The 26557-nt window shown below is 39.8% G+C and overlaps 1 protein-coding gene across 1 annotated transcript in view; it reads left to right on the top strand.

Annotated features, from left to right (window-relative positions):
- LOC122811245 (kazal-type serine protease inhibitor domain-containing protein 1-like) overlaps positions 1-17134 on the top strand; it is a 210194-nt gene extending 193060 nt beyond the window's left edge. Inside the window, exon 4 of the mRNA XM_044082957.1 lies at positions 16788-17134. Within this exon, the coding sequence (XP_043938892.1) occupies positions 16788-16858 (71 nt within the window). The 3' untranslated portion in view covers positions 16859-17134. The remainder of the gene's footprint in view (positions 1-16787) is intronic.
- The last annotated feature ends 9423 nt before the right edge of the window (positions 17135-26557 follow it).

Here is a 26557-nt window from a genome sequence, read left to right as displayed (position 1 = left end):
TTACAGGATGGTATACAGTGGATATAAAAAGTTTACACACCCCTGTTAAAATGCCAGGTTTTTGTGATATAAAAAAATGAGACCACAATAAATCATTTCAAAACTTTTCGCACATTTAATGTGACCTACAACCTGCACAATTCAGTTGAAAAACAAACAAATCTGTTAGAGGAAAAAATATAAAAAAAACAAAAAACGTACAATAAGCTGGTTGCATAAGTGTGCACACCCTTAAACTAATACTTTGTTGAAGCACCTTTTGATTTAATTACAGCATTCAGTCTTCTTGGGTACACACCTGCCATCAATTAGAGAGTCTCCGATTAACCCCAAATAAAGTTCAGCTGTCCTAGTAGGATTTTTCTGACATTTACTCAGTTGCCTGCTACAGCAAAAGCCATGGTTCGCAGAGAGCTTACAAAGCATCAAAGGGATGTCAATGTTGAAAGGTATCAGTGAGGAGAAGGGCACAAAACTATTTCCACAGCATTGGATATACCATGGATCACAGTGGAGACAGCCATCAAAAAGTGGAGACAATATGGGACAACAGTGATGTGAAAAGAACTGGACGTCCCTCCAAAATTGATGAAAAGACCATACGAAAACTGGTCAGGGAGGCTGCCAAGAGACCTACAGTAACGCTGAAGAAGCTGCAGGAATTTCTGGCAAGTACTGGTTGTGTACTACATGTGACAATAATCTCCCGTATTCTCCATATCTGGGCTATGAGGTAGGGTTGCAAGACGGAAGCCTCCTCTTACACAGAAAAACATCCAGGCCCAACTAAAATTTGCAAAACAATACATCAAGTCTCCCAAAAGCATGTGGGAAAATGTATTATGGTCTGATGAGACCAAGGTTGAACTTTCTGGCCACAATTCCAAAAGGTACGTGTAGTGCAAAAACAACACTTTGCATCACCAAAAGAACACCATCCCCACTGTGAAGCATGGTGGTGGCAGTATCATGTTTTGGGGTTGCTTTTCTTCAGCTGGAACTGGGGCTCTAGTTAAGGTGGAGGGAATTATGAACAGTTCCAAATACCAGTTACTTTTGGCCCAAAACCTTCAGTCATCTGCTAGAAAGCTGAAGATGAAGAGTAATTTCACCTTTCAACATGACAATGACTCCAAGCATACATCCAAATCAACAAAAGAACGGCTTCACCAGACGAAAATTAAAGTTTTGGAATGGCCCAGCCACAGCCCAGACCTAAATCCAATAGAAAATCTGTGAGGTGACCTGAAGAGGACTGTGCACAAGGGATGCCCTCACAATCTGACAGATTTGGAGTGCTTTTGCAAGGAAGAGTGGGCAAATATTGCCAAGTCAAGCTGTGCTATGCTGATAGACTCCTACCCAAGAAGACGGAATGCTATAATTAAATCAAAAGGTGCTTCAACAAAGTATTAGTTTAAGAGTGTGCACACTTATGCAACCAGCTTATTGTACGTTTTTTATTTTTTTATATTTTTCCCCTAACAGATTTGTTTGTTTTTGAATTAAATTGTAGAGGTTACAGGTCATATTAAAAGTGAGAAAAATTTTGAAATGATTTACTGTGGTCTTATTTTTTTATATCACAAAAACCTGGCATTTTAAAAGGAGTGTGTAAACCTTTTATATCCACTGTAAATAGCTTCATCTCAATTCCCCCCTCAGCTGGAACTGGCAACTATATACAGCGTTCTACACCAATACTTTTTATACAAACACCTGTATAACTGCATTCACTTGGTTGTACTTGATAGGACCAAAACAAGCTCCTCAAGTAAGAGCAAACCTGCCTGGTGGATAACTGCCATTAACAGGCTTTACAGTAAGAGGAAGAAATTGCTAAGAGTAAGAGGGAGGGAGGCCTAAACTGGAAACACTCCCTCCTCAGCTTAAAACAAGTAAATAAGACTTCCTGTGAAGTCCTCCAAAGCAAGCTATGAATCCAAATTAGTTTCCTCTACTAAAGACAACCATAAGGCATTCTTTAGTTACAGCTGTAACCTAAAAGGAAAGGCCCAGATCTGTGTCGAACTGAAGGTAATGATACCACACATACTGAGCCTGTGGACATAGCTAACCTGTTGGCTGACAAGTTATGTGAAAAGTTCAATCCCCTGTCCCTGCCACATGTACACCATGACATCCCTACCACCTGTCCCCTACCTTGTATCTCTAAACAGCAGGTTGTAACCACTCTCTAAGGCCAAAAACACAGCATCTATAGGACCTGATAACATCCCAGGCTGCGCTCTGCATGGGCTCCAACTAGAATTATCAACACCATTAGGTACTCTTTTCAATCATTGTCTAGGCTTTGTCCCAGCTGAATGGAAAATGGCCACCGTTATTCCCTTGCACAAAGGTGGTGCTTTCACTGATCTCAGGAGCTATAGACATATTAGCCTGACTAGCCTTATCTGCAAGGCCATGGAGCAAATCGTCATGGACCTTAACAAACATATAGGTAATCTCCAAACACTTGACCATACTCAGTTTGGATTTGACAAAGGGAGATCATGCCTGTTAAACCTGGTGAACTTCTTCAAGACAGTTACCTAGGCCCTAAACAAGGGGAAATCTGTGCATACAGCCTACCTAGACATAGCTAAGGCTTTTGACACTATCCCCCACTAAGGCATTGACAAACTCACACAGCTATGTATCACCCTTATACTGTTAGATGGGACGCTAAATGGCTCACTGATAGAACACACAATCAAAATAGGGGAATCAACCTCCAACATCAGACCTGTAACCAGTGGTGTTCCACAGGGATCAGTCCTGGGACATCTACTGTTTGGAATCTATTTCTCTGAAGTACAAGCAAAAACTAAAGGTCTGTGGGCGACAAACTGGAGTGGTCATAAAATCTCCAAATTATGTCAACATCCTACAAGATGGTCTTACACAAACAAATGATTGATGCCAAAGTCATGGCCATAAACTCAATGCAAAAAAAATGTATTATCATCCCATTTGGTAAGAGCGATGTTCCTGCTAACTACCACATCAATAGTAACACCCTAAGTACACACTCAGTAGTGAGAGACCTGGGCACACAGGTTGGCAATAACCTTACCTCTGATCACCATGTCTCCACAGTGGTAAGAAGGGCATTGCCTCCAGAAAAAAAAGTTATAACTTCCTGTATTCTTCCCTCATCAGGCCAATAATTGTGTAAAACACCCCTTTTAGTATGTACCTTTTAAAGCACCTGCAGCAACTGGCGAGACCACAAAAACTCCTCACAAGGAAATTCAAGATCTTCAGCATGTGTCCTACATGGATCATCTGAGATCACTGTCACTTTATTCTGTTTCATACAGACTATTCAAAGGTGACCTCTGCCTTGCATACAAGGCAATCTCTGACCCTGCTTTATTGGAAATGCTGCATATCCACAAATCAAATGGTACACAGGTTATTCAGTCTAAAGATGGTATCTGACATTAATAGAACCTGCTGGCGGGACAGATTTGTCTCAAAGAGGTTACCACACCTCTGGAACAGACTCCCACTTCATGTCAAACAGAGCAACTCATCAGCCCTCTTCAAATGCAATATGGACAATTGGATGGGTAACCGTAAATTCACCCCGGGGGTTCCACCCGTGTTCCTCTTGGATGGGAGCAATAGGTGCTGATTGTGGAAATAAGGGTAAAACTTGGCTAGGTTTGTATGATCCTGACATATGTGCTAAATCCTGACAGCTTCTAGCCAAGGGGGTAAGCATGGGAACCAGAAGTCAGATGACCAGATGAATGTGATGTTATAGCAATAACCGCCCTGGTGGGTGGGTAATGCTGGATTACCACCCGGCGTTGGGTCCTCGGTGTGAAGCCAACGTGCGGTAAATACAGCATACCCACACCCCAGGTGTGGTTATATTATTGATATAAGAAGAAGAGATTAAAGCAGAAAAACTTACTTTTTCTTTATAATGGCATGGCATAATGCCCTAATTACTGTTTCCGCTATCGTGTGCAGAGGGTTCCGCTGCAGTCGCTGCGGTTCCCGGCGCCTGCAGAGTACATCAAAAAAAACGTTAAAGAAAGCAAGATCGTTGCTTTTTTTTAATGTTTAATAATGGGTTAATGGTTAAATTTAGCGAGGACAGTTAAATACGAGATGTCCGCTACAGTTTTAAACTTTTCTCAATCGTTATACCCATATAAACATTAGTAAACACAATAAAAAACCATTAGATTTTGCTTTTGTTTTTTGTGTTTTTTGCCCGCTATGTTCGTTATGTTTTTAGCATAGTTTTATCGCTATGTTAAAGCGGTTTTGGCCGGAGATCTCCGTTTAAAAAACTGTCTTATCGCAAACCCCCCATTTATTAAACTAGACGATTGTATGTTAAAAGTTTTTAATATGGATGGAAAATCTCGAGCTTAACGGCACAGCACTAATGGTATAACTCGATTTTTTTACAATTTTCGCTTGGGTATCAAGGCAATATTCTGTAATCCATCACTAAAAATTATATTGTAATACTAGGTGAGACTGAAGTCTCATGGTAGTCTGTTTCTGGAACATGACAAAGAAGAAAGATCACTTGCCTACTTCATCTTGCCTTCCTCTAGTAAGTGACCAGGGAATAGTAATTCTTTAGATCTGTCAGGAAAATATAGTGAGATTAGTTAAGTACTGTTTGTCTATATTTGTGTGAATCTATTCATCAAGGTTATTTTAATATTTCCTGTGATCAAACTTCTGCTGCTTATTGCAAGAAGATATTCCATATTTTCATGTTCTTGTATTATGTATTATTAAATATATTTAAACTTTTAATTGTGGCTGGTCCTTTAGAGAATATTTTAACCTTTGAGAGTACTCACATGTATTTGGTGACTCTGGCCACTCCAGAAAGCCTTAATGCATTGGTCAAAACACTACCATTTCTATTAATGTCACTCAGTATAATTGGATACCCTTGTAAGAGCCTTTGAGTAGTTGGCCTTAGAGTGTCTGATGGCAGTAACGACCTTATAGTCTGGGCAGAAGGGGGCATAGCTAGTAAATCTGTGCCATCCTTTCATAGGGGTGTGGGTATGTGGGAGTGAACAAATCAAATCTCCAAGAGTGTGTGTGTGTCAGCTGCTTGGAGCAGGGACATGAAGCACTGGTTTCACAGAGAGAGGGTGCTGAAGGACTTGGCTTGGACATTCAGCTGAGGACTCAACTCTATAGCTGTGCCAGTGGAGAGTCTTACTGGGGATCTAGAGGGAGACAGACAAATCCACACCCCAAAATGAGTGTGTTCCCTGTGTGCTCTTAAGGGAAATTATGCTTGATGCAGACAGCTGCAGCTGAAAATACTGTATGCATCTATTTTTGTTTCAAGTGAATGTCCTTCTCCATTGTCAGTGGTGAGGATTCAGGCTCCCTGATTTCTGGCAGTGTAGATAAAAAACGGATCTTGGAAACAATTCTGTCAAACAGTACAAAGGCACAAATACATAAAATAAAAAAAGAAACAGAGTCACCATGGCTAAAAGAGAAACTTTAAAAGTTTAATACAAGAACAGAGCTTGATTACTGACCCAGAGTGGAGATGTCACAAAGGCCTTTTACTCTACTCACACCATGAAATTAAACTCAGGTTGTCAGTATCAGTGGATTTGTATTCAGGTGGACAGACAGCTATCTGAGAAGCAGGACACAATTTGTGAGGGGTATCGACTCCACTTAGAATGCTGGGATCTACTAGTCTTCTACATTAATCCGTAGTAGGCCTCTTCTTGTCTTTTTTTTTTTCTCTGAGGTAAAAGTAGGCATCTGTGGATGACAAAATATGTAGATGAATTAAAGCTGGATAATATAATCAGTTCAATATCTGAAGCAGTGGTACTGCAGGAGGAGGATTAGCCAAGGTCTGCTCCTCATGCAGCAATAATAACTTTACCTTCAATGCAAAAAAAGGCAGCTTGCATTTTTGAAAAAAAATTAAAAATGAATGGGTACACACTAAAAACAGAATATGAAGGTAGGGATTTGTGTACAAATTTCGATGACTGGTTTGACTCTGACCTTAAATGGTCCATTCAATGTTAGAAAGGTATTTAGGGTTACCAGTATGATTTTAAAGAACATATCAGTTCACATGAGGGATGTGATCAGTCCTCTATATACCATCCCAATTTTTCCATTCATTGGCTAAAAAAACTGCTTTCTGAATCCTGCTGAGCAACCAGCTAGTTCACAGGTTCATAGGTAGGTACTAGGCTATTGGCCCTAGGGCCTATATAAGCCTAGCCAAAAATATACCCTGGCTTTCGCCACCCAAGAAAATTATTTTGCTGTGCCCCTGTCGAGCAGAGCCACAGAAGTGTTCCCTGGGGTAAATTTCCTATTTCCCATTCAATCATCAAGATTTTTCTTGAAGAGTGCTAATGAGGAGCTCTGTTTGACATAGGTAGTCTGTTCCAGAGGATGGGAAGTCTCTGGGACAGGAATCTATCCCTCCAGCATGTTCTGTTTATTGTGATGACAAGGTTTAGGTCCCTAGAGTGTGTAAGTCAGAGGGATTGGGATTTCTTTAAGTGGAACATGTCCAACAGCTCTGGGTCTGACATAGCTTTGTATGTTAGGCAGAGATTGCCTCTGAGTAGGCGATATGCGACAGAGTAAATCTGGAGTTTTTTGACACGGTCAGAGTAGGGCATCTGTTTGAGGCCAGTAATTCTCTTTTGTGAGGTATTTCTGTGGCCTTTCCAGTTGTTGTAGATGTCTTGTGAGGTATATACCAAAAGTGGCATTGTACTCTATAATGGGTCTAATGAGTGATGAGTAGAGGGGAATAATTACCTCTTTTTTCTGGATGAGAAACCTTTTGTGATGAGGTGAGCCATGTAGAAGGATTTCCTGACCACTGTGGTGATGTGATTATCAAAGGAGAGACTACTGTCCACCTGTGTCCCAAGGTCTCATCACATTTTCGGCGTTAAGTAGACTACCAGCTATGTGGTAGTTCATGGGTACATAGTTTTTACCAAAGGGGATGACAATACACTTTTTAGCATTGAGCCTCAGGCCATGGCTTTGACACCAGGCATCTGTCTCAGTGAGGGCCTTTTGTAGTATGTCCACATCATTAGTAGTTTTAATTATGGCTCCTAGTTTGCAGTCATCTGCAAACTTTGTTAGCCAAAGACCTTCTGTGTTTGGTATCTACTTCTCTGAAGTACAGGCTAACAGGAGAGGACCCAGGACTGAACCCTGTGGTACTCCACTTGTCACTGGTCTGAAGTCGGATTTGGAGCCTGCTACTTTCACAGTGTGGGTTCTGTCCGTGAGCCAGTTGGCAACTCATCTTGTGACATAGGGATTTATACCTAGTTTAGTGAGCCTATCTATAATTCCAGAGTGGGGGATGGTATTGAAAGTCTTGGCGAGACACCTTACCCTCATCTATGGCTTTGGTGACTGCTTCAAAGAAGTCAATCAGGTTTAGGAGACATGATCTGCCTTTTACAAATCTGAACTGGGAAGGGTCCAGAGTTTGGAGATTACCAATGTCTTTGTTTAAGAGTTCCATGATGATATGTTCCATGGCCGAGCAGACCAGGCTAGTCAGGCTAATGGGGCGGTAGCTCCCGGGGTCCGTCGTGGCTCCCCCTTTGTGGAGTGGGATAACCGTTGCGGTGCGTCATTCAGTGGGCACAAAGCCTGAGGTGAGGCTATGATTGAACATGGTACTTAGGGTAGGGTGCCAGTTCATTCTGTAGTTTGTGTAGAACGCAGCCTGGGATATTGTCAGGTCCCATGGATGCTGTGTTCTTGGCTTTGAATAGTATGTTTTTTACCTGTGCAGCCGTGATTACAGGAACTTTTCATTCTTCCGGTATAGAGATGGGCCCTCTTGGGGGTAAAGCACTGAACCTATCTGCCAGGATGTTGGCAATATCAGTTGATTCTGCATATTTAGTGCCATTGTGCTGTAACTCAGAGCAGATCTGAGTGTTGCCATTGAGATTCTTGACATAGCTATAGAATGCTTTGTGGTTGTCTTTACAGTCAGTGGCAATTTTGTTTTCGTAACTAGCTTAGTAACTAGTAAAATGTGGGGAATGCAGCACAATGGTAGAGTGCATGCTTTGACTGCATGAGATCCTGGTTCAGTCCCCAGCATCTCCATAAAAATGTGCTTTCTTGATCTAAAGCCACAGAAAGTACTCTGGCACTGAAAGGCTACAGTACCTTCCACACATTTGACCACCAGCAGCACAGACATGGCTACAGTTGGAGGTCTCCCAATCTACATTAGCAACAAATACAACTGCAGGTTGGTTATACAGGACTATGCCCTGAAGTTCATCCACGTCCTTATTGGCAAGGTTCCTTACCATGTCCTGGGCAGCTACAAGTCGCTCAATATGACCCACAATGCTTACAACACTTACCTAGACCTACTAGAGGCACTCACCATCCAACCAAACACCCTATTTATGCGAGACCTTTACTACCCCACTAATGATGGGGGAAACATACACATCCTCTAAACTCACAGGCACAATGTTTCCTGGAGTTGATCAACACAAACACTTTGGAACAGATAGTATCCACTGCAACCAAACGATTAAACATATTGGACCTAGTACTCACCAATATGGGAGTGTGCTGCACCCCCTCCATGTGACACATCCTCATTGGTGAGGTTGAACCACAAAGCTGTCTTCCTCACAGTAAACATCCTGGATGGAAAATCCAACTAAACCCATAACAGTTAGGAGCTGTTCTAAAGCAAACTATACCCTATTAAGCGACAATTTTTCAAAATTCATGGCTCCCCCAAACCCCGAGAACACAGCGATCTATGCAGAATTATTTACAAAAACCTTGTGCAGACATGCAAATGTCTGCATTAAGGCTAACATACCTACCAGATGTAAGCTAAGATTTAACACCAAAAATACAAACCTCTTTGGCAGAATCCTTAACAGGGTATATAACTAAAGAAAAAAAAGTCATGGCCAAAATCAGAAACAGCAACTCTCATAGAAAAGATAGCTCTCTTAATTCAACTAAACAAGAAACTAAGAGCTCTAATAAAGTCCAACAAGACCAGTTATAAGGTCCAGATAGTCTACCAGGCTAAGAACAATCACAAGACCTTCTTCAGCTATGGCACAAACCTTAAACATAACAGCAGTAAGCAAAACTGGTGGTAAATGGCACAACCTTCACTGACAAGGGTGACTGTCTGATAAATTTATCACTAACTTCACCCAACACTACTCCCTGTGAAATCCCTTTTAGCATACCCCCCAGCTATCAACAGGGAACAGGTTCTGGTGGTGCTTGCGAAGGCAAAAAACACACTTTCAGTGGGCCCTAGCAATATCCCTGTTTGCCTCCTAAATAACCTAATCACATTACCTAGCAGAACCACTTGAGGAACTCTTCAACTACAGCTTCAAAACAGGTTATGTGCAGAAAATGAATGTCTGCAACCGTCATCCCTCTTCATAAGGGTGGACCACCAACTAATCCCAAGAACTACAGACCCCTAAGTCTGACAAGTCTAATGCAAAGCCATGGAATAAATTATCATGGAAATATCAATAAGGCATTGGCAACCTATCAACACTGGACCCATCCCAGTTTGGCATTGTTAAGGGAATGTCTTGCCTACTCAACCTGGTAGACTTCTTTGAGAGGGTCGGTCAACAGGTCTATGGATGAGGAGAAAACAATCTATACCACCTACCTTGACCCAGCCAAGGCGTATGACACACGACCCTACTCTGGTATTCTTGACAAACTCTCTGAACTAGGCATAAATCTTTACATAACTTGCTGGATTGCTGGTTGCATCTCAGAATTCAAGAAGTCAGAATTAATGAGACCACCTCCACCAGGATGCTGGTCACCAGTGGAGTACCCCAGGAATCCGTTTTGGACCCACTCATGTTCGGCATCTACTTCAGGGAAGTCGAGGCTAATGTCAAAGGCCTCTGTCTCACCGAACTCATAAATGACTGTAAATTGGGAACTATCAGACCCCCCCCCCCATGACACCGACATTCTACAAGAGGGTCTAACACAAACAAATGACTGGTGTCTAAGCCACAGATTTAAACTTAATGTGAAGGAATGCATTATAGTGCCTTTTTGGGAAATCATGCACCTAAGCTAATTACTTCATCAATAAAACACCCATAAGAATTCATGCAATACTTAGTTTTCTGGAAACGTGTAGACAGTAATCTGACATTTGAACAACACGTAGCTAAGATGGTAAGAAAATCATTCTATGTTGTCCAACTCATAAGCAACAGTATGACATCCAGATCCAAGAAAGTTATAGTACTACTCTACTCAGCGCTTATCAGAACCATCATTGAGTACAATGCTCCCTTTGGCATGCACCTAACCATAGACTTTCAGCAGTTGCAACAACCTCACCAGGAAAACCCAGGGTATGAATACCCTGTCGTACACAGATTGTCTTAAGACCCTATCTCTGTACTCAGTCTCCTGCAGGTTATGGAGAGGTGATATATGCCTAGCATATAAGGCATCCTCAGATCCAGCTCCAATGGATTTCTTGCACATCCGCAAAACAACCACCACCAGAAACACTAGATCCAAAGACCTGAACTTTGCCTATGACATAAACAGAACATGCTGGAGATACCAGTGTGTGTCTCAAAGGATTCCTGCACTATGAAATAAGCTCCCCATCTATGTGAAGCAGAGTTCATTCCTGACCCTATGCAAAAGAACTTTGATCATTGGATGGGAAACTGCAAATTCATCTCTGGTCTGCCTCCCATGTCTCTGATGGACAGAGGTTGACAGTAAGTAAATTAATCCCAAACTAACATACACCCCCCACATAACCCTTAGCTATCTCTTCATTAATGTACCCCACCATATAGGCATTCAAGGAACTCTGGGACAAAAGTGAGTTAGGTTGCACGGCTAGGCTTGTAAAGACCCTGGTGTGGTTGTACATCTAGTATAAATCTATGAACCTATAAAATGTAGAGAGCTCCATGATCATTAAAATCAATAGCCATGGTAATCCTGACTGTTCTATGCAGAAAAAGAGCTATTAACCTATTTTGTGCAAAACAGACTACTCACAGGTGACCTTTGCCTTTTTCCCGCCAAAGCTGAGTGATCTCACATTCGTTTAGACTCTTTTCCCTGGCCATACAGACAGAACTCATTATGGGAATCTTAAACTTAGTCAGCATACTCAGGCACTGGCATGCCTCTGGAACAAGCTTCCCTTGAAACTGCATTCAAGCCTCTGTCTTGTCTTTTAAAAGGGAGTGTGACAACTACATGGAAGATGAAAAGACATGCAGCGATGAAGGCGGTCAAGTTTCTTGAAGGCCATTTGCTTGCAGCTCTGATTATATACCCTTTTAAATTAACAATTAATAATAATAAGAAAATACAGCACTTTTAAGACAATAAATGAATAAAAAATACATTTATTTACTTTGTTTTAAATACAGGGAAAGTCCATCTAGGTGGATAACCCATTTTTAGTGGAGGACCATGGAGAAGAGCGCCACAGAAATACAATAGAACATTCGAATTACAAATACAACTAAAGCCTTCAAAACAATAATTCAGAAGACATTAAATAAATACAGACAAAATATACACATTATAAAAGAATAGAAAAGAATAAATGAGTTTTTAAAAAAGAATAAACTTTTTTAGGTGCAATATCATGGTGAGGGAATTTGGGGTAGTTACTCTCAAATGACATATTTAGTATGGTTGTGGAAGAACTGTAGAGGCTGTCTATAGGTTAGTAGAGAATTAGTGTTGTACTATGTAGACTGGGACAAAAAGCAATAAAAAGTAATCATTTGGTAAAACAGGGAGAGGAGGAGAGTTGTGAGATGGATGATGGTGAATGAATTAACTTTGTGTGAAGAGATCCGATGAGAAGGAGATAGGGGAAGACAGGGGCGGAAATGTGGGTCAGATGGTGGATGAAGGCTGGGAGTATAGCACAGAGAGGGTGCTAGTGAAGTACTGTAGTATAATTTGGAGAATGCTATCTTATATTATACAAACTGTGTGAATAGAGATAGCTGGGACTTTTTTGTACCACATTAAACATGAGCAGAGGCATATCCAGGAATTCTGTATATGTAGTTTTAGCTTAGATTTGAAGGAATGTTGGCTTTCCATTTGTTTTAGTGACTGAGGGACAGAATTCCAAATTTCTGACATATACTTGGAAAACAATGCATGTCCCCAGGAGAGTTATTCGATTTGCTTATGGCTAGGAGCAGTTTATCTTTTCAGTGTAGAAGGCAATTGGGTGAGCATAGATTACATCTGAACAATTGGCTAAGCTTCTGGTGTCATTCAAAGGGGATCCATTATCTGTCTGCCTGGAACGACATGATCGATAAACCACGATGCTTTGCCAGAGATGGTCTGCACCTGTCACCCCTGGGATTCAGGTTACTGGCTAAAGTTCTTGCCACCCATATAGTGCCTTTTTTAGGCAAGGTTCAAAGGACAAAACCACCACTGTAACAGATGCAAGCATGCAAAATCTGAAGGTAATACTACTCAATGCTAGAAGTCTAAACCTCAAAATACACTCTCTCGAGGCACTCCTAAAAATGTAGAACATCGATACCTGTGCAGTAACTGAGACCTGGTTCAAGACTCCAGACAGCACCACTGCAATACCAGTCTACAACTCTTACCAGACTTTACGGCCACCAAATAAAGACCGAAACACTAAAGGTGGAGGATTGTCCATATTCACCAAGGATATTCACACCTCCAGGCTAGTTGCCCAACACAATGCATTTGAAATTCTCCAGGGGCAACTAACACTAGGTAAGACTGCAATCCAAATTGTAGCTTGCTACAGATCCCCCACCATGCCCTTACTACACCTTTCTAAACATACCGGAAAATATTAAAATACAACCAAACACCCTAATACTGGGTGATTTCAACTACCCTGCCATTAAATGGGAAAACTACTCGGGTACCAACACCTTTCCCCAACGGTTCTTGGAATTCATAAATTCCAATGCCCTGAATTGACTAATCCATTGTCCCACTAGGGGCTCCAATATCCTAGATCTGGTCATTACCAACATGGGAGATAGATGCTCCACACCAGTGGTCACCCCCTCATTGGTCAGGTCTGACCATAAGCAAATCACCCTTGACATCCACAGCCCACCCCATCCAAAGCCAACTTCATGCTACTTAAGTCAGAAGTGGCAAACTTCATCCAAATAGAACCAAGATGCTCTCCCATAAACAAACTATAAAACAGAAGGAAAAACTGTTCCAGAAAAGAGGAAAATCCCAGGATGCCCTCATAAAATCCTCCAAAGCTAGTTATGAAAATAAAATTGCCAAAGATTCCAAAGAACCAAAAGGCATTCTATAGTTATGTCAAGAATAACAGAATGGCATTAAATATACTAATCAAAAGGATATTGCCAATATCCCTGCAGATCGATTTAGTGCCAGCTCCCTAAAGGGCCCATCCCAATACCAAAAGACTGCCAAATTCCGGTAATCACAGACACATAGGTAGAAACCACACTCTCTAAAGCTAAGAATACAGCATCCATGGGACCAGATGACATCCTGGGCTGTGTACTACATGGACTACAAAATGAACTGGCACCTCACCTAAGTGTCATGATTAATCATAGCCTCACCTCAGGCACCACTCAACTACCGTCCCATCAGTCTGACGAGCCTGATCTGCAAGGGCATGGTATCATGGAACTTATAAACAAAGACATTGGCAACCTTCAAACACTGGACCCCACCTAGTTTGGGTTCATGAAGGGCCGGTCTTGTCTCCTGAACCTGACTTCTTTGAATCAGTCTCAGAGCCAACACCATCCCCACTCTGGAATCATATATAAACTTACTAAGATGGGCATAAATCTTACCGACAGAACCCAGACTGTAAAAGTAGCTGACTCCAAATCCAGCTCCAGACAAGTGGAGTACCTCAGGGGTTCGTCCTGACTGCTCTTGTTTGGCATCTACTTCTCTTAAGTACAGGCCAACACTAAGGGACTCTGGCTAACAAAGTTCCCAGATGACTGCAAACTGGGAGCCATTATTGAATCCCCAAATGACGTGGATATTCTACAAAAGGGCCTTACAGAAACAGATGCTTGGTGCCAGAGCCATGGGCTCAAGCTTAATGCCAAGAAATGTATAGTTATCCCCTTTGGGAAAAACCATGTACCCATGAATTACCACATACGTGGCAGTACACTAAACACTGAAAGTGGGATGAGAGACTTAGGGACACAGGTGGACAGTGGTCTCACCTTCGTTAACCACATTGCCACAACAGTCAGAAAATCCTTCTATGTGGCACACCTCATCATGAAGGGCTTTTCATCCAGAAAAGAGGAGGTCATTGTCCCACTGTACTCATCCATCATTAGACCCATTATAGAGTACAATGCCCCATTTGATATGTACCTCACAAGACATCTGCAACAGCTGGAAAGGCCACAGAAATACCTCACTAAAAGAATCACAGGCCTAAAGCAGATGCCCTATGCTGACCATCTAAAAAAATTCCAGCTATACTCTGTGGCATATCGTTGACTTAGAGGCAATCTCTGCTTAACATACTAGGCCATGTCAAACACTGAGCTGTTGGACATGCTCCACTTAAAGAAACCCCAATCCCTCAGAGCCACACGCTCCAGGGATCTAAAACTTATCATCAAAATGAACAAAACATGCTGGAGGGATAGGTTCCTGACCCAGAGACTCCCCATACTCTGGAATAGACTGCCCATACATGTCAAGCAGAGCGCCACCTTGGCCCTCTTCAAAAGAAACCTTGACGATTGGATGGGAAATAGGAAATTCACCCCAGAGATCACGTCAGTCGCCCTGCTAGACAGGGGCCCAGGAAAGTAAATATTGTGGGAAGAAATATCTGGGGAATTGTTTGGCTAGGCTTGTATAGGCCCTTGGGCCGATAGCCTAGTACAAACCTATGACATTATTGGGTTGGTGAATTAGCTTCTCGGTAACTGTCGGTAGAGAATAAATGAGGTAATGGTTTATCTCAAGCCAGTTTTGTTCCTTAAGGGATAAGCAGTGGTGGGATCTATAGTGATGGTTTGAGGCAAACTTAGCTATTCTATTGTAACACTGTTAGAGTTTTACTTTAATTGTAGCTTGAAGGTTTGTGAGAAGATGGTAGCATAGGGAAGAGTAGACAGAAGATAAACTGAGTTAATTGTTTTTCCGGCTGGGTCTCTAAGGAAATATATAGAACAGTACAAAAGACCTAGTTTTTGAATTGTCTTTTTTACAGCTAGTTGAATGTGGATGCCAAATTTCAAGTTGTCATTAACTATGGCACTTAGTAGTTTGGCATTTGATAGAGTGTCAATTTTATATTATTGTTTAGAGATGTAGGTGTGATTTTTTTTGAGATAATGAGATTTGGGAGTGAATAGAAGTAATTATTTTTGTTTTGTTTTATAATTTAGAATTAGCTGAAAGTTATTGAGACAGATTTCTATAGAGGAGAACGACTCTTGTGTGAGCTGTTGCATTTTTGGTAGGGTGGGGGCTGAGCAAATCAGGGTACAGTCATCAGCGTACATAGCATGCTTAGCAGTGGACTGGAGGTCGTTTACAAAAATATTGAACAGTAGTAGTAGAGGATGGTCGCTGGGAGGACCTCTACAGAGATGGGAGAAATGTGAGTATTCAGACTGCCATTTGACTGCTTGGAGTCTGTCAGAGAGAGAGGTTTTATACCATGAAAGTGGGTTTTGGGTGAATCCAAACTGTTGGACTTTGATTATTTGCTTCTGATGGGAAACAGTATCACTACGATGGTGCTATGATGCTGGTTTGGGGCTTGGAGTTGTTATCAAGTAGGTGTTGGAGAACTTAAATGTGTATACACTTCTCTAAGATCTTTAAGAGTGGGAGGGAGTAAGCAATTGGTTTGTAGTTGGTCAGCCCAGAAGAGGTCCCACCTTTGTGTAATGCGATGATGAAGGATTTCTTCCAAAGGACAGAGATATATCCTTCTAAGAGGGATCTATTTATAAGTAATGATACTGGAAGCTAATACGTCTGTAGCGATCTTAATAAATTCTGTTGGGAGGCTGTCTGCAGCCAGTGTTGCTGGTCTGAGACTGGACAGGTGTTTTCTGATGATGATGATGATGACAGGGACTCGCTTGAATGAAAAAGAATTTCTGTGAATGCCTGTTTTGTTCTTGGGCGTATGAAAGTTTGGTTTATCTTGTAGCCAGGAGGTAAATGTTTTGAGTTGCTCTCAATGTAAGTCTGCCCTGGTTTTGAAAGAAATGCTATTAGTGTAAGTGACTTAATTTGGTGAAGGGCCTGTCTCTAAACAGGCTTACTCCAGGGGCCAGATTCCAAAAGACCTGGTCTCAGTTTAATTGGTCACTTATTCTGAGAGCAGGTCTTTTGGAATAAGGCTCTATATGTACTGCAAAACTTGTTTTCTACTTAAATATGTAATGAATCTGGAAAGGTATTTGAGATATAAAGCTTTCAGTTACTTTAGTTTTAGTTAAGGTCATTGCTGAATTGTTGCATCAATCACTGTAATTAAGCAATGTAACCTTCAGCCAAGAGAGGTAACAGTACACTGCATGCAGTATTAAAAATATCTAAGTAGTCATCTGCATTCACGAATATAAATGCTAAAAGTGATAGTCGTAAAATTTTAATTTCCTTTTCTTTTCATTTTGATGTCATTTTACTACCTTTTAATGTTTTTTTTTACATTCTGGGTACAGATGAAGCCCCTTTAACAAAGAGGAATGAAGACATTCTTGCTGAGGAGGCGGAGGAGTATGATTACTACTAATGACAGATGTCTTCAGAAGACAACACAAGATAAAAAATATATAAGTGCTACAGCTTCAGCTGATGACCCTACGAAAACAACTCAGAATCTGATGACATGGAAATCTGATATAATTAGCCTTGTCTGAGTGGCATCTGCTGTGTGGAACACTATATGTTTGCTGTCAAATGTATGCAGTGCACAAAAGTAATAAAACTGAATGTAGCCTATAAATAATATACAGTGTTGGTCCTGAGATGTGACACATGGTATACCTTATACAGCATTTGAATTACAATAAATGACATATGCAGTAAATAGCAGTGCACTCTACTGATGAGATTATTAGATAATTAAACAGAAGGTTGCTTGTCTAAATGCCATGAGATCTGAATGCTTCACTAAAATAGTTATTGCTCTGCAGATCATGGTACCAGTCCTAATTAGTCAGAACTCTTCTACAGAAACTGATACTTTTTCATAACTAAGTCACAGCTAGTCCAAACTGGTACCTTTCCCTGTGACATCCCATCTGTGTAACAGGCTTGCATTGCATTCAGTCTCCTTCCTCCATGTAGAAGAGCAGCACAATAGGTGAAGACGATTCATCTCTATTAAGAGTCTCCAAGACCAACAATGCAGCCGGAGACTCCCTCTTCTCAAACTATATAGCAAAAATCTGAACTATATTTCCAATAGAAGTAACAACTTCTTCTAACTTATCTCATTTTAAAAATACACTTAAAACTCATTTAGCTAAAACACAGCTATGCACATGCTCTAGTCCAGGATAACTGTTTATCTGGCTATCCCTTCTCCCACCACTTCTTTACAGTTTGATTCCACAGAAAAAAACTTCTAATATATTTGCTATTATTCTACTTGATTCTGTATGCCTCATTTTGTATGTGTGTGTGTGTGTGTATATATATATATATATATATATTTATTAGATCAACGAGCACGTAAATGTTCAAATCTGTAAAAATCGACAGTTATAGATCGAACATTTACGTGTTCGAAAATCTTTAAAAAAAAAACAAAAAAACTGAGTAATAAATACATAAACCCCCACACTTAAATATACCAACTCCAAGATTGCGCTAAAGTGTAGTGAAGGGAAAATTTCCCGTTTCCGCACTGTAGTGCACTGATGTGCGATCTCGGAGTTGGTATATTTAAGTAGCGGGGGGTGTGGGGGTGCAGGGGGGCTTGCCCCCTTGCTAAAACCCTTTTCTTAATTTTTCTTTGTTTTTTTATTACATTTTCGAACATTTGAATGTTTGATCTCTAAAGGTCGACCTTTAGAGAGAGATATATATATATATATATATATATATATATATATATATATATATATACACACACATACATATATACACACACACACACACATATATATATATATATATATATATATATATATATATATATATATATTTATATATATGGGTCTACTACACAAAGTCGACATTTCAAACTGCCGACTCCCATATGGCCAATACCATATGATCGACATTTGAAATGTTGACAATGGTAGTAGACCATTAAAAAGGAAATCAAAACTTCCTTTAAGCTGCTAGCAGGGTGCTATGCCCCCCTGCACCCCCCCCCCGTGGGGGGCTTCTCCTCCACACCCCCCGTAACTTTAATATGCCAACTCTGAGACTGCACTACAGTGCTGAAGTGGAAATCTTTCCATTCCGCACTGTACGTAGATGCCAATTTCCCATGGTCTACATTTCAAATGTCGATCATATTGTGTCGGCCATATGGGAGTCGGCATTTTGAAATGCAGACCATGTGAATGGGACCCATACATATATACATATATATATATATATATATATATATATATATATATATATATATATATATATATTATATATATATATGGTTCTACTTTCATAGACGAGCGCCACGTCACCGACACCAAATTTGCGAGCCAGAAGATCGACAAACAGGTAGGTTGACCGATATCTCGATGGCTGAGAGACCGACAGCGGCAGCGTGACTTGGCGATCTGGTAAGTGTGCAGTGAAAGATGTAGTATTGGGAGCGGACAGGTAAGTGTGGATAGAGAGGGATTTTAGGATAGGGTGTGGGAAAGGTGAGTGTTTAGTGTCAGACTAAGGGTTCGTGAGGTAAGTGTGTGGAAGTGGTGTAGAGCAGTGTAGGGTAGTGTTAAGTGTGTCAGGGTTAGAATGCCGTGGAGTGAGTGTGCGATAGTGAGGGCTGAATGTTTTAGGGTGGGTTAAGTGAGTTAGGGTTAGGGTGCAGGTAGGGTGAGTGTGCGTAGTGACGTGTTGAGGTTTAGGGGTGGGTTAAGTGAGTTAGGGTAAGGGTGCAGGTAGGGTGAGTGTCGCGAGTATGTTGAGGTTTAGGGTGTGTTAAGTGAGTTAGGGTTTTGGTGTGGTTGGGTAAGTGTGGTAGTGTTGGACGTTAGGGTTAGGGTTTAGGTTAAGGTTAGTGGATATGTTGTTGTGTGCAATGTGTAGTTGGCGTGTTTGTGGACTGTGTTGTGGTGTTCGGCATGTTGAGTTGTTGGTGTGGTGTGTTTTGGTTGTTTGGGGTGCCGATGTTTGTGTGTCGGTGTTTTGCAGTGTTGGTTATGAAAGTAGACCCATATATATATATATATATATATATATATATATATATATATATATATATATATATATATATATATACATACATATATATATATATATATATATATATATATATATATATATATATATATATATATATATATATATATATATATATATATATATATATATACATACATATATATATATATATATATATATATATGGATTCCTATCAGATCGTCAAATGCTAATTTGACCGAAACTCATTTTACTGAGATCAAATGATTTCACCGAAAGCCCATTTGACCGAAATCCATTTCACTGAAAATAGTACAGGCAGTGTATATGCCCTTTTCCCCACTGTAGTGTGACCCTGGAGTTAGAATATATAAGTAGGGGGGTGTGGATGGTGTGGTGGGCGTAGCCCCCCACCTAGCTTAGTTTTATACTGTCCAGTTCCTATTAACTAGGTAAATTGGTAGTTTTTAACAGCATTACTCAAAAAAAACAAATAACCTTTCCCCCTCATTTTCTCTTTCATAACTTTCCCTACCAACAAAAACAGGCTTACAGCACCATAGTTTCTTAGGTTTAGTTCTAATCCCCATGCCTCTGTTAAGTGGGAACATCAATGGTTCCCTCCAATGGTACAGAATCCTACTGATGTTGAGTGACCAGATGAAGAGTTCCATTAAACAACTTGTAAGCACACCTGACAGGTTATTTAGGATCCTCGAAGGTATGCTGATAGGAGCCTGCATCTCTCTTAACTATGTACACTTCCTTTCTACGACTTTCCTTGGTAAGCTTCTGTCGGATCCCCTTCCTTGTTCCCCCTCCCAAGCAGCTGCTCTTCCAGCTGTCTCTCTTGTATAGAATGAAGTGAATTAATTAGAAATCCCTACTTTCCCCCAGTCTTCACAATACTATTACTTCCTCTCAATACTCACTCCCCTCATGCACCAATATTTGTGTCTCTTTTGAACTTCCTCCCTTCTTGTATATGCTTAAAGAATATTTTCTTATTTCACCTTATTCTTTCTACTAGATTTTTTAACTTTAACACTGACTTCTCAACCTTTTGTCTTTTATTTTATACTTCTGACTGCACTCCTGTTCTCTTTACTTTAACTTGTTAAAGATCTTTACATTTGCATGTACTCTGTCCTTAAGTTTCCTCTTGAACCACACTGGCCTCTTCTCCCTGCCTTGGTCATTTTAAATAGCTCAATTATCCTGTAGCTGTTTACATGCTCCTCTTTATTGACAAGTCTGTTTACTAGCTGTATTTGTCTGGAGACTCCCATTTTAGTGTTGGACAGTTCCCACAACTTAACGTAGTCTGTCTTTCTGTAGTCCCAGACTTTAGCTTAGTTTATTTGTATGTCGTTCTCCTTTGTTGTAATGAATAAGACCTTTGCATGGTCAATTTTGACCAAAGGCATTTTTACCTCCAGGTTTCATACATCCTCATCTTTCTAAAATGTAACCAATTCTCTTAGGGTAGTACTTCCACCAATGCATTCTGTTTTCCTGATACAGATAGAAGAATTCATCATTCTCCTTTTTGAGAATCAAGTCTCTCATCATAGCAACTTTCCTTTTTACTGCTCCAGGAAGTCATTCATCTGTTTCATACCCATTTATCAACCTCCTCATCCTCTTTCAGTACCCAGAGGTTGTTGATATATTGTAGCTTCCAGCTCTTATCCACAGGCATAGCCAGCCAAATGCCATACATACCATGGTATACACTTTTTAATTTCATGTTATGCAATTAGATATGCTATAATTTAAATATGAAAGAAAAGCACATATTTATCATTAAATGCTGTTTTATTTTAGAATACCAAATAGGCTTATTTATTCATTTTTGGGGGGTAAATTCTTCATTTAGGCAGTTTTTTTTTCAGTATTGAAAATGTATACTTTCCAGAAACATGCAATGTTGCTTCACTTGTAAGTGAAGGGAGGCCTACATCAAGGATGTTTACATATATACATAGAAATATTTCAGGCATGGGACACAATGCCCTTCTTGTCTGTTGATATACCAAAATAGTTATTCCCATAATAAGTGTCCAAATTGTGCCTAAAAATATCTTAACTGTTTGCTTTAATATAATTCATTAGTCTGTTCCATGCATCAGCTACTCTATAAGAGAACCAATTACCCCATCTATAATTTCTATATAATCTCCTACACACGGTGTCAGATAATTCTCTACTATTCTTTGATAACTCCAAACATTCCCAGAGGTAGTTGTTTGTAAATGCCCCATTATACCTGAATAAGGTATTCTTCCTCATGTTCAACTGCCACACTGTTAACTTTTGGTGGTCTTTAAGATTCAGCCTATCTGTTCTCTTTTCTGTTCCTCTGTCTTCAAGTACTCACTAATTTATTTGGCATCTAAAGTAGAGTCCCCTCCACAAACCCCACCTTTTTACACAGTTTCTGTCCTGCCCGAATAACTAATAGCGCTGGATCTTGATCTCCATATGCCAGTCCCTTACGTTATTTCATCAGGTTGCCGTCATACTTACTATGCTTTCTCTCCCTTTTTATTGCTGAACGAAGGTCCCCATTTTTCTTATTGTACCATGTTGTGTCCTTCCTGTTACCTTCTTTTAGTACCTCTTCAGCCATTTTGGCTTCTGACTCATAGCATGACAGTCGTTTTTTATATTTGTATATAACAACATATATTCTTCCTTTCTTGGTGATTTTTTTTTTCCCTTTCTGCTTTATTAGGCTGTTTACCCAGTTTCTCCAGCTGCAGTTTTCTTCCTCCTATCAGTTGGTTTAGTCTTTAATTTAAATTTTCCAGCAACTGCCTTTTTGGCAGTCAACATAATTAAATTAAATAAGGCCTTACTATGGCTAGACAATTCAAGATACTTATTCCCAGCTCAAAAGTATAATTTCCTTAGTTACAGCCATTTGCTCACTCAATATTTCTAACAGAGTACTGTGTAGGGAATTTTTTAAATCTGTCAACTCATTACACTCCCAATTATCTCTTTCTTCCCCATTACACATCCAACATTTGCTGTCTACCTAAGGAAAATTTCTTTGAAATCTGCTTGGGGTATAAAAATACCTATGTAGACACTTCCAGGCAAAGATCCTAAATCTTCTAGATTTTGTTGCATATTTAAAAGACATACATATGTCCTCCATTCTATCTTTGTGAATTGTTCATCTAATCTCTCTTCCCAAGCCTTCCTAACCTCCTCTGATTGATTCTTATTGTTATTATGCAATATTTTGTATGTTATACTAATTATTACCTTCTTAACGGCAACTTCTGTTCTAGACTCTACTAAAAACTCTACCAGTGCTGGTCTTTCATTTAGGACCCCTCAATTTCTTTCTCTTTGCCTATACTCTGATATCAGTCCTTGATATGGAAGGCAGTCTCTAGCCTGCAGTCGAAATAAGTTCTTGGCATCTTCCCATGCTATTACCTTTCCCTCTCTGGTTATTTGCTCCCAATACCTTGGTTCCAATATATTCCCATCCTCTCTTGCCTGTTGTTTGTATCCCTAATTGCAGTCATCCCTATCGGCAGGATCTCCTTTCTCCATTCCCATGTTGTCTTAGTTCTTAGAAGACCTTCTGATACTTTATGAATATAATATTCTATATGACTGTTCTCCTTAAAGGTATGCATCCAAAATCCCAGTCCCTCCCTGTTATTTGAGCTTCCCCTGTTTCATCATCTGTTTCCACTTTGGATTATAATTTTCTGCCTGTGCTATGTATAGGAGCCTTAACTGTGTTGCTCTGAAATACCCCTTCAACTCGGGTAATCCCAATCCGCCTTGTTCTATTGGAAGAATAAGCTTTTCCCACTTGACTCTTGCAGTATTTCCCTCCCAGATGAAATCCTTCAGCTTATTATTAATTGCTATCCACAACTTCCCACATATCCTTAGCTGCCACACCAGTATCATTTTTAATCCATACTCCTAAATACTTCATTTTATCATGTCCCCATAAATATGGTATTGTTGAACCAATTCATATATGGGTACATAATTTACCGCTATTGCTTTTATTTTAGCTTCATTAGATTTTGTATCCTGAAAAGGTCTGATACTATCTCAATATGTTCCACAGCACTGTAATGTCCCTTTCTGGTTTTGTCAGGTATAAAATAATGTCATCTGCAAATAGACCAAGCTTTTCTTGATTACCAAACCAATTATACCCTTCTGAGTCCCTTATTTTCTTTGTCAATGGTTCTAAATATAATGCAAATAACAAAGGAGAGATAGGACACCCCTGTATCCATAAGGCTTAACCTCAGTTTCAACCCAATTAAAAATGCAAGAGCTTTAGGAGGGCAGCCTTTTATAGCTGAAGTAATCTGTCAGAAAAAAAATGCAAGTTAATTACCCTTCCAGTTATAAATAAGATGTCTAGCAGGAATAGTACCCTTCAAATACATTCTTACATCAATCCCATCTAATTCATGGCAATGGCATTTGTACCTTCCTTATGGATGTGGCCTTGCTGCTGTTACTGTTTGCGACTGACTGCTATGGGGCAGGTAGGGGAGGCCTGGATTTAAAGATATCTGTTGTCTCCACCAAATGAAATCTCTTCTGACAAACCCCAGCACTGTGATTTGAAAAGACAAATGGTGTTGGTGCTGGGACCAAGACAACCTACAGATACAACTGTGTCTTGCAAGGGGTATCATGAAAATCACAGAAGTCATGAGATGCAAAAGTCTTTAAGTATTCCCTTGTAGTGATTGAAGTCTGAGTGGAAAATGTTAGAAACAGTTTTAGATACAGATCTATTTTTTTCTGTAGAAGAAAAGCTGTTTGACTGAGGTGTCTAGTTGATGTCACAAACACAATCCTGTCAGGAGGAGTCAAGAAATGTATTGAATGTTCTCTTGAAATCCCAGCTTGTGTAAGAGATCTCTCACCTAATGCAGAAATTCCTGACACTTTGAAAATGATTCTACAAAGATAAGCAAGTCATCTAAAAATGAAAAAAAATATGGATACCCTGAAGCCTACACTGAGCCATAACTGGAGCTAGATACTTTGTGAACACAACTGTTGCAGTGTATATTCTAAAGGGTACGGCAGAGAACTGATAATGTGATCCAGACGCACAAAAACTTTAACGTCTGAAGTCTGGATGAATAGGGTAGTGATGATAGGCATGTTTTAAGTCTAGTGTTGCAAGGACACTTGAAAGAGGAAGTAACAGGTTGTGAAATTACATCATTTTGAACTTGGCAGAAGAGGTAAAAGGTTGTGAAGTGACATGATTTTGAATTTAGGCACTGTCATGAACAGGTGTAGGGAACACAGATCCAGAACAGGTCTCCAAGCATTTTCTTTCTTTGGTACTAGGAACATCCTTGAATAAAACCCCTTCCCCACCTGGGAAGGAGGAAATGGTTCTATCACTCCTTTGGACAGCATGTGAGGAAGAACCAGTAGAAACAAGAGTCTGATATGGAGGATGAGGAATGATCCCCAGTGGAAAGTAGGAATTTCCTCCCACTGCCATCTGTATCCTTGATGAATGATTTTCAAAACTCATTTTGTCGTAAACAATCTTTTGCCAAACAGAAAAATGAAAATTCAGACTTTCTAGAAAAAAGGGGGCGGGGGGTCACAAAGTCTCTTGAACAGTCAATCAGACTCGTTGGACTCTCCTTGGTTTTTAGGATATTTGAGAGTTCTTTTTTGAAGTCACCTTGCCATTTCTTCTTAAACATCTGCTTACCTGTATTCTGTTGAAACTGTTTATTCCATTTCTTTGCCAACACTGGACAAGAAGATAAAAACCACCTTGGGAAATTTGGAAAAAGGAGGGCTGACAAATCTTAGACTTTCCCTGGATTAGCTTGCCCCTTTCAACACACTTTTTCATCACCTCTGCAGCAGAGGGGCCAAATACTAAATCTCTATCCAAGGGAGAATTTAAAATGTCATTTTAACATCTGGAAGGTTCTAAGAATCCAGCCGTACAAACTTCCTTAACTCATTACATCCAAGTGATGCCTCCAGGTGCATATGCAGTTAACTCCTACGGATGCCCCTAGGCATCAAATATTGCTTGTTCATATTTGCATCAATAATTCCAAAATCATGGTATGTACAATGTTTTAAAATATTTCAACGTAAAGCTTACACAATTGCAAACTCAACTGCATTAATATTTGACCTCTGTCTAGTACAGGTAAATAGATATTAACTTTTGTTTTTATTATATTAATTTATATAGATATAATGTTCATATTTTCTAAATATCTCAACAACCAGGTAACACAGACAGAACTCCTTAGCCTTATATGAAAGCTCTTAGCTAGATGAATAAAATGCTGCTGACAGTATGTGTGCAACTTGAGTGGTTGCTGAGATATTGTAAGTTGTTTACAAAATTTTACAAATGTAATAGTTACTGTGTTTTCTGTGATTTATAAAATTTATTTTAAGACCTAGAACCAAAAGAATGCTATCACTATAAAAATAGTTTGTGCTGAAAAATTTGCCATTTATACTTCTTAAATAATCCTTATGGTTCCAGAGATATGAACATTTGTTTGAAATGTGAGGACATAATTTGATTCTGTCAAAAGGCTGAGGCTCTGCCCATTGGAAGTTACAGTGCAAACTTCCTGAGCTCCATTGGAGTGAATGAGTTAAAACAGTACCAGTGGCCATAGCCCTGCAATGTATGAATGATTAGTGACCTGTGCAACAGAAGTAGCCAAGTTATTTACTGCAGATTTTTCTTGACAAAAAGAAACTGCAGATAATACTTTCCCCATACATTCACAGTTTGTCAGAACAAACATATGAGCCTGAAAATTCAAACTTCTGCAAATCAAAGTTCAGAAGTATACACTTTTTTTCCCATACATATTAATAAATTTCCTATCCTTATCAGAAAGAGGAGAATTGGAAATATCTAAGTGCTTAGTAGCAGTGGGATCAACTAAAGCTATAGCTGATAGGTCAGGTCTGGGAATAGTGTATAAAAAGTTTAAAGACTGAGGAACTTTAGGCATCCTATGTGCTTTTTTAGGGACAGCTGACTGACTATCAAGAAAATAGGAGGTAGTAAAACACACACATCCTCTAAAGC

This window comes from Protopterus annectens, chromosome 9.part0, assembly GCF_019279795.1.
Source record: "Protopterus annectens isolate FY-2018-M chromosome 9.part0, PAN1.0, whole genome shotgun sequence".
NCBI lineage: Eukaryota > Metazoa > Chordata > Ceratodontiformes > Protopteridae > Protopterus > Protopterus annectens.
The sequence above is the reverse complement of the archived record's forward strand: the minus strand, read 5'-3'. Positions and strand labels throughout refer to the sequence as shown.